Genomic DNA, 9,590 nt, shown 5'->3' on the forward strand with positions numbered 1-9,590 from the left:
GTTTGTTTAAGACAAAAAGTTACAAGAAAGCAATTGAGTAAAAGTAAAATATGGAAATAATACACTGAAGCCTCTAGTGTTCCTGTTCTTTTCACACTTGCTTTTTCTCACAGCTATTGTGAGGTATATTTTTCACTGTGATTGGCAGTTGTTCTAGTACAAAAAACATGGTCTTGCTTTCATTATAGATAACACTGGACGTATTGGTTGAAATGGGACACAAAGAATTGAAGGAAATTGGCATTAATGCTTATGGCCATAGGCATAAAATCATCAAAGGAGTTGAAAGACTTATTTCTGGACAGCAAGGTATATGCTTGTTTTAAATTATCACATAATACTGCCTCTGCATAATCAATTTTTATAAATTACTTATGTTATTCCAAATTGTATTTTCATTTAAAAGAATTGGTAATAAAACCTGACCTAGAAAATGGCACTTCAAATGGTAAGAATGTCTTCTGACTTGAAACTTGAGTAATTTTATTTATGCTGTGAATTACAGTGAATCTTGCCTTCTGGTTCTCTGATTTATATTTTTTTCTCTCATAGAGTAGTCACTCTATGATGTTTACTTAGGTGAAATGTTGATTTAGAGGAAAAGCTCCTTGAGATGGGGAGTATTTATCTTCATCAAAGCATTCTGAAGAGCAAAGCACATTCTGTTGACGAGTTCAGGCTTGTTATGTACCCTGTTTGTTGGGTCCTGCCGCATAATGCTGTCTGCTCACTCAGAAAGCCAGCTGAAATTCTTATACTTTTCTTCAAAAACAGAGTTGGTATGCTTTCAGTGAACCAAAATTGACATAATTGCTTTGTTCAACACCTTTAATTTACATTGAAATTACTGCTGAAGTCTCTATTTGTGCAGGACTGTTGATACCAACACAGTCCCAGCAGTCCTGAATTCATCATAATTCAGTATGCTTCATTTAACTACGGCTGAATAGAAGCCAAATAAAAAACCCTCCAAATTTTTTTTTCTTTTTTTCTTCTTTGATTCATTGAAATGTCACTTACTGTTGTTTTGCTGTGTTCCATAGAAATGAGCTAAATTAGAATTGGTAGGATTTTTTCCCTTCCCTATTTCACCATTTGTGAAGTTTCATTCTAAAATTTGCACTCAGTAGTAATGAGTCACTGTCCCAAGCTCTAAATTACCTTTTGCCCCCTTAAACAGTATGAACCAACCCCAAGATAATTCTTCTCCTGATAATGAAGTATTTAAATGAATCTGCATAATTTTCTCATATTGTCAGCTTTTTCTGGACAGACTCATTGAGTAATTTGGATAAAAGTTAGTTTTAAGGTGTGATTTTGGCCTCGTGTCTGGTTTGAGTTTACGTAGCCACTAACAAGATACTTTTCTTCTTAAAGCAGAGCTGATGTATTTTTGAACATATGTGTATTTGTACATATTTTAATATGTCTTTGTATAGAGAGAACATAAAATATCTAAATCCTTCACCACTCCCACCCTTGTTCTTACCCCACCACCTTGCTATAAAAGGTCAGACATTTTTATTTGTAACCACAGGCATAAGTACTTTAAAATATTTCAGCAACTCTTGATCTTTTTTGAGGATTTGTTTTTGGGGTGGGGAAGATTACTGTCGATTTTCTCAAGTTGTTTTCAGAGGTGTTTTGGCATCTCTTCCTGAACACTGTATAACCATTGTTTTGAGGTTAATAGTGGATGAGCTTTATTTTGATTCTTGCCACTTTGTTTCTCCTGAGAACAATTCCAGTTGCACACTGATTACATGAGGCTTCGTACTGTGCCTAAATCTGTAATTTCCACTTTCCCCAGATTATTCCTTTTAAAGAGCTCATGGCAGACCCAGTGTTTAATTCTGGTCACCTCTTAGTTGTCTGGAAAGGCCATGGCAAGAAAAGACACTTGAAACACGCTGTCTTCATAGTCTTATATCCAGTAATTACACTCCCTTTACATATCAGCTGTGATTGCAGGCTGTCCAATGCAAACTGACATTGGATTCTATGGAAAATTCCAATATTTTTTTGCATATTTGGAAATACAGAGAAGTTTCCTTTAAACATTTAGTATCTTTTAAGCTTTTATTACCAGACTGAAGCCTTTTGGGTTGACAGACTTAGTTCTTTTCAGTTCTTTCTGCATGACCAAATATACTCCTACTAAATCAGTGCTTCAAGTCAAGTTGCTCTTCCCATTCATTATGCCATTGCCACCAGCAGTTGTGGACTTTGTACAGGTACTGGTTACTTGCTGTGTCACTGCCTAGAGTTGAAATGAATTCTGAAATAAGCAAATACTTACAAGTATTACCCCTGTTGAGTGTATTAGTATAGTGAGCTAAGTGTGGACAAATGGGTTAGTGCATCTGAAATGATGACCCTTGCTGAGAGAAGGACCAATCAGTGTCCACAGATCAGAGGAAATGATTACAGTTTCTGAAACTGTGTTTTATGACATTCATATACATTGTGCTGTGTTTTATTACATTCACAGGACTTAACCCATACCTGACTCTTAACACTTCTGCTAGCGGAACAATTCTCATAGACCTTTCCACCGAAGACAAGGAATTTCAGTCAGTAGAAGAAGAGGTAAATGTCAGTCTTTATAGTCTCTCAGTATTTTTGCTATTGCTATTAAAGAAGTAGATAAAGAGGTATTGCTAGACAATTTAACAATGCAGTAAACATCACTAAGTTTAAGAAAAACTTGCATAAGGATATTTCAGATTCCTGACTTTGACTGCACCACTTAATAATCTGTGCTCATGATGTCTGTAACTTTTTTTTCTTTCTTATATTATTGCTTGTACTATTTTTAAAACCTCTACTAATATCAAACCTCTTCAATATAACATAAATTCTGTGCTACCAATGGATTGCCTGTTTGTCATACATAGTTCTGCATCACTTCCTTTCAAAGTGCCGTAATCACACAAGACAAAATTCTGAATAAACACAGTTTTAAAGAGATCAGTGACAATCTTCTCCACTTCGAAAACTAGACCATGGAGCAGTCAAAAGATGTTGTGGCTTTTTTTAGTTTTTTTAATCATTAAACCTTTCCTGTGCATTCACAAAATCTGGCATTACTTAACAACCAGTCACCTAAAAATTTCTCTTACTATTTTTGTGTTAATACACAATTAGTTATTTTCATTATTTGACTTGTGCAAAGGAAACGTGTTGAATGTGTTCTGAAAGAATGTAATCCTCTTTAAATTCTCAATTCTCAGATGCAGAGTACTGTCCGAGAGCACAGAGATGGAGGACATGCTGGTGGAGTCTTCAATAGATACAACATCTTAAAGGTGCCTGTTGGCTTTTTATGGCCAGTGGTTTTATACCTATGGAGTTTTGTCTAAAAGTAACATATCCATAAAGTGTTCTACACTTGTAAGCTACTTATGGGTTAATAGTCAGGAAGACATTTTATGAGAAATTGACATAGAGGGATCTCACTGAAAAGTGGAGAATTTTTGAATAAAAAGGCAGAAGTTTTTTTAGGAAACAGAAGAGGGTGTATTTTGAGGGAGAATGGTAGGAAAAAACACAAGAAGGAAGAGCAAAACTTTTCGACTCTAATTTCTCATCAAGTGTGAAGAAACAGCCAGTAGACAATTTTAAATAATCTAATGGAATTTTGGTTTGTATTTATGTAGTTTTCCTTCTGAAGTAATGGTAATTTTCATTAATATCATAAATATTTTGGTTTGCAAGTATTACTAAGTTTTATTCTGAACTGAATTTACAGTGAAATTGCTATGCTATATCTGCATGCACAAGACTTTGCAGTGCCCAGCATACCTCTGCAGGGAGTATGTAATTTACTTTCTTTTGTAAGTGCTTCACAAGTCTTCATGGAAGGCATTTCTTAATTGACTGATTGATCTTTTTACTAGTGACTTGGCATCAAGAATTGTGACTGAGCCTGCTAAATTTAAATTAGAGATTATTTAATTTAAGGATTATTAACAAGGAGCTCTGTAAAATGAATTGATTCTTAAGTATGTAATTTACTTGTCCGACTACAAGAATCAATTTGTGCAGGCTAAGTCAATTTGTGTTTTATTAAGTCCCAAGAAAAGTATTCTTGTTCCACTGGCAGTCTAACTGCACTGTAGTATAGTCTCTGTAGGTATACATGTGTCCAGTAAACTGAACAGTTTTTTGGTGTCATTTTGACTGTTTCAGATTCAGAAAGTGTGCAACAAAAAACTATGGGAAAGATACACTCACAGGAGGAAAGAGGTCTCTGAAGAGAATCATAACCATGCCAATGAAAGGATGCTGTTTCATGGTGAGAATTTGAAATGCACTTTATGAACTTATTTCATCAGCAGCACTCTTCATGGGAGGGTTTCTACTATCTCAAAGTAAATTTCTGTAGAAGCAGATTCTAGGTTTTACATGAGTTTTATGAACAAGTATTTGTGTATTTCACAAGGGATGTATAATTTTTCTGAAATCTGCATCTCCTTGTCTCTCCCCAAAGGAGACTTCAAAGATCTAAGTGAAAACATTTAAGCAGTTATGAATGAATATTGAGTACTGTGCCTCCTTCAGTCTGTTTTATCAGCTGTATGACCAAAATGATTAAAGGTCAAGCTTTATTCTGTTAAGGATTGTTTTGGGGTGGGATTTTCTTTTTGTTTGTTTCCTTGGTTTTATAAGTTGATAAGTTAGTTTGGTTCAGCATTCCAGAAGAGATAGCTTATCATTAGCAAGGTAAAGCTGATTGAAGTCTGTAATGTGCACAAATACAAAGTTTGTCCTGGTAAGCAAAGGTCACAGTGCATGTTCATAAGGAAGGCTACATAGTTCCCAACACAATGGGAACAAGTGATTGAATTGTGACATAAAAAAACAGCGTAAAAAAAATTGTGTACTGTATTTTCAATACTTTACTTCCTTTCTCTTAGGCTCCCCATTTGTGAATGCAATCATTCACAAAGGCTTTGATGAGAGACATGCCTATATAGGCGGCATGTTTGGAGCTGGGATTTATTTTGCTGAAAATTCTTCCAAAAGTAATCAATATGTGTATGGAATTGGAGGTGGCACTGGATGTCCAATTCACAAAGATAGATCTTGCTATGTTTGCCACAGGTAAGTCCCTTGAAATAATCTAATTTTGCTTTTGTATACTGTTTCCTAGACTATCAATGAAGCAGTCTCTTTCTGAAGAAAGATTTTCTTGGTAATCAGGCCTTCTCAGTACTCTCTGTGTTCTGGGCCTAATAGAAACTTTCAGAAAACTTTGATATTTAAGTCCTGAAGAACCTTTTACCATCTTCAGTGCATTTTACCATATCTTTGCCCTTAACTTACTATAAAAATCACCCTTAGGGATTCAGAGAGTGAAGAGGATCTGCTAGATCCTTATGTGGAAGATGCAGCAATAGGAGAGTTTTGTTCATTGCCTGTTACAGAGGAAGGAGAAATTCAGAGATATTCAGATGCAGTATTTCTTTGAGGAGGATGTACTTTTTAACAGTCAGCCCTCACATCAGTACTTTTCCACACACTGAAATAGAGGTGTGGATTTGTGGATTCTGACACTGAGTTCGTGAATCCACTTTTCAACAGAAACACCTGTTATGTCTAACCAATATCATCAGTTCAGAATAAACTCTTAGGTCCTGGAGTTAGTTTTGGTGGTGGCAGTCATTTCAACCAGAAGACTATTTTGTGTTTGTGTGCATCCTGTTTTATGTTGGTATACAATGTAAAATGGTATCCTTCCAGTATCCTTTGAGACTCTCCCCATTTTCATGTTGCTTGCTATTTTCTGGCACTCTCAAAAAACGAGGATCATCTTCCAGAGTTACAGAGGATGTCAGAGTCTTTCCGTGCTTTCTAAAGTTTTGAATAAGATGAGGGGTTTTTTGTTTGTCTGCTGCAAAGGGTGAGAAAAGCAAAAGTTTTGTCAGACTGAAATGATAGACAACCTTGGTCTGTAAAAATGCCAGGATTCCATTGTCATTGCAATAGATGCATGTGTACAGACATAAGAGCCCTTGTTGAGTCTTTTAATAGTGAAACAGCGTAACAAACTGACAAATGCTAGTCTGAGGTATTTTGCATTAACCTAGAGTTTGCCCTTGGCCTTGATGTTGTCTTGGCTGTTGGATACAAATCAAGCATTAGAACTCTTGTTAATTACATTGTCAGGATGAGTAATCGGGGAGAGGATAAAAAACTTTTTCCTGAAGAAAAACAAAAAATGAGAATAAATAAGTAACAGAAAAAGATAAGGTGGTGGCCATCTCTGAGTACATTGTTAAGCATGCTGTTTTCTCTAACTAAGATAAACATTTTTCCCTGCTACTACCAACCCTTTCCTTGGGCTGGAGCTTTCCAAAGTGAGTGTAACTTTTTTCAGCAAAACAGAACCTGAGAAATTTATGAGCTATGAAAGCTGACTAAAGTGGCTTCAAGGTTCAAAGTCATGAGCATTGTGTATTCATGGTCCTTTTTCCCTTTCAACACAGGCAGTTGCTCTTCTGTCGTGTAACATTGGGCAAGTCCTTCCTGCAGTTCAGTGCGATGAAAATGGCGCACTCTCCCCCGGGACATCACTCGGTGACTGGGCGGCCCAGTGTAAATGGATTGGCACTGGCAGAGTATGTCATTTACAGAGGAGAGCAGGTAAATAGCTTCTGGGTTGGTTTTGCAGACTCTCTTGTTTAGAACAATCTCCAGCTCCAGTTGCAGGTGAAAGGTGCATGTTTCCTGAATGATCCAGGGATTTCTACCTTTGACATTCTGCCCTTTTTTCCTTTTATAATTTTTCCTTTAAATAATTTTTTTCTCCTCCCTTAACAAGCATTCTGAATTTATCCAGAGAATGAAATAATAAAAAATGTGTATGTCACTCTTCCAGGCTTATCCAGAATACTTGATTACTTATCAGATTATGAAACCTGAAGCCACCACTGAAGCTTAAGACAGTTCTGTGTGGGAAATCATCAGACTTTGGATGCGAAGATATCAACAGCTGCCATCCCGATTATTACAAGTTTTTGTTGAAAAACTTCTCATTCCCAGGTGGTGTGGTAGCAAATGTGAACAAAATATACCAGTTTTGACTTGATAAAGCTTTAATAATGTACAGTATGTTTTTCTAAAATTTCAGAAATGTCCTCTTTTTCAGCACTTTAACAGATACCATTCCAGGCATAAACTGGGGTTTGGCTGTACTAAATTATAAACAAAAATTAACTTGAAACAATGGTTTTATACAATACTGTATTCAAATCTAACAGAAATTGTAATGGTCTATACAGGAACTCATTTTACTAATATTGTGTTCTTTAAAACACTGCATTTACACTGAAAATGTTTTCATTTGTAAAACTGTAAATAAGAGCTTTTGTACTAGCCTGGTATTTATTTACATTGCTTTGTAATATAAGTGTTTTAGAACTGCAATCTTGTATAAAATGTTCTTTCCAGATGTTTGTTTGTTCATCTGTTTTCTCATGCAAGATAGATTTGAAAAGTCAAATTTTTTCAGGTTTTATCATGTAATTGTGAGGGAGAAAGCAAATTTTATCTGAAGAGGTTTAGAAATATCCAACTTTAAATTGAATACACTAATTTTTGTTCTGTATTTTTATTTATGAAATATACATTCCTGAGAATGGTGAGCTATGAAAATAGAATGTTTCATACAAATACTAAAGTGGTTTTCCACCTACTTCCTATAGTTGCATATTTTATTTCTGTAAAATGCCTTTTGAAGTTTTTTATTTAACTATAGGTATAGTTAACCTGTATCCTCACTTCAAGGCTAGTAGACCTTGCAAGTTACAGTTTTAGTAAATTATTTTCTTTGAATGTAGATGGAAAATTAACCTCAAGAAGTTCTCTTTTTAGTTTCTCTTGCTTACATTTAAGCCAGGAAGTTAAATAGTTTATTCCTAATACGAGGGCAAACAACTTGGCCTTTTTTGTATGCTTATTTTGGTAGATTAATCTATACTTGTTGGTGCCCTCAGAATATGAGCATTGCAAGGTGGAAATGTTAAAAGCCATCCTGTTGTCTCCTGTGTCTCTTCCATGTTAACATTCAGGCTGTGGTTGAAGCAGGTGTGTAGGAGTGTGTTAGTCTGCTTTGAGCTGAGTGGAACTGGTGGGGCTGCACATTCTGCTCCCAGCTCAGCCAGCTGGGAGGGGAGGAGCAGCTCTGCCACTGCAGCAGCTGCCTCTGTAGCCCTTTGAGGCCCCTTGGACAGAGAAGAGTGCAGAAGGTACAGCCCCTGTCCAGGTCTCATTCAGGGTTCCTGACTGCACCCATCAGTGCTGTTGTAACTCTCGTGTGTATTCTGCTTTTCTGCCATCTGCAGTTTTAACCTACATATTTCAAAAATATGTAAATAAAAATTATAAGTTACTTTGGGTTAAAGTGGGTAGGAGTATATTTTAGTTGTTTAATATTTCTACATGCAGAACACTGTCCCAGAAGACAATTTGTTTGCAGGGCATGTTATCTTACCATGGTTTTAAATGTAGTAATTGATCAAGATAATGAAATCCTCTTGCTGATGTGGTGGTTATGTGATTATACTCTATGTAAAAATGTATTGAACCTTACCCAGTTATGTGAGGAAACAGAATAAGATTGCAGAATTCTTGCAGAAAGTAATATTGGCTATGAATAAAAAAGGCTTTGATTTTTAAGTACTTTTCTCCCAGCATGTTGCCTGTTCCTTAGGTATAGTAATGCTGGAATTTGTGTTCATGCAAAATCTGTTAATTATGTTTAAAACTTTTTTGTTATTGCTAAAATGCTTCATTCTATATGAATGATCACCTAATGTCTTGTAAAATGTTGTGGTATGATAGCATTTTAAGTGGTACCACAATGTTGGTTTTGTCTGTTTGGGGATTTTTGAGCTGTTTTTTTGCATGACATACCTTGCACTCTGAAGATGGAATCTGTAATGATTTGATAATACTGACTGTTGAGGTGAACCTTTAATCCCTTGTGCAATTAGTTCTGCTTTACTCATCTTGAAGTGTCTTTACATGTACTGTATGACATTCCATATCCATTTTAACACTAAATAAATTTAATTCACTGGTTTTCTGGTAGCATGGGAGTAATTACAGATGTAGTATGTTAATCCATTGATTTAAATGTAAGTATGCACAATGCTGTAACAAACTGCATCACTGGAGGCAAAATTAGTTACATTAAGTAAAAGAGCTTTTAATGTGGATGAAAACCTGTAAATACTGTTGAAACTTGTAGTTTGATACATGGCTAACTAACAGCTTTAGCTAGCAGTGAAGTTGTGTTAGTAATAAACTCAGAAGACAGCTTCAGTTTGTTACTTAAAACTCCATTATATGGTCCAGAACTGAGAAAGAAAACTCGCTTACATTTGCTTTGTAAAATTAAAGGTAACCTAAAGAGCCTTACCTTTCAGATAACTGCATGGGTGTACATGAGCAACAACAGAAGGAACTCTTTAGGTCACTGGTATTATTGCAATGAGTAAGTAATTTTATTTCAGTAGGGCCATTTATATGGTGGTAGGTTTCCAAAACCAAGTTTGTGTAGAAGACTTAAATAGACATGAGCA

The 9,590-nt window shown here is 35.6% G+C and overlaps 1 protein-coding gene across 1 annotated transcript in view; it reads left to right on the forward strand.

The window, feature by feature from the left end:
- The window catches only part of TNKS2 (tankyrase 2), a 29,793-nt gene extending 20,697 nt beyond the window's left edge, over positions 1-9,096 (forward strand). Inside the window, exons 21-27 of the mRNA XM_079312382.1 lie at positions 189-309; positions 2,492-2,589; positions 3,234-3,308; positions 4,192-4,297; positions 4,920-5,106; positions 6,492-6,648; positions 6,884-9,096. Of these exons, the coding sequence (XP_079168508.1) occupies positions 189-309; positions 2,492-2,589; positions 3,234-3,308; positions 4,192-4,297; positions 4,920-5,106; positions 6,492-6,648; positions 6,884-6,946 (807 nt within the window). The 3' untranslated portion in view covers positions 6,947-9,096. The remainder of the gene's footprint in view (positions 1-188; positions 310-2,491; positions 2,590-3,233; positions 3,309-4,191; positions 4,298-4,919; positions 5,107-6,491; positions 6,649-6,883) is intronic.
- Positions 9,097-9,590: the final 494 nt, after the last annotated feature.

Source organism: Erithacus rubecula (genome assembly GCF_903797595.1).
Source record: "Erithacus rubecula genome assembly, chromosome: 9".
NCBI classification, from domain to species: Eukaryota; Metazoa; Chordata; class Aves; order Passeriformes; family Muscicapidae; genus Erithacus; species Erithacus rubecula.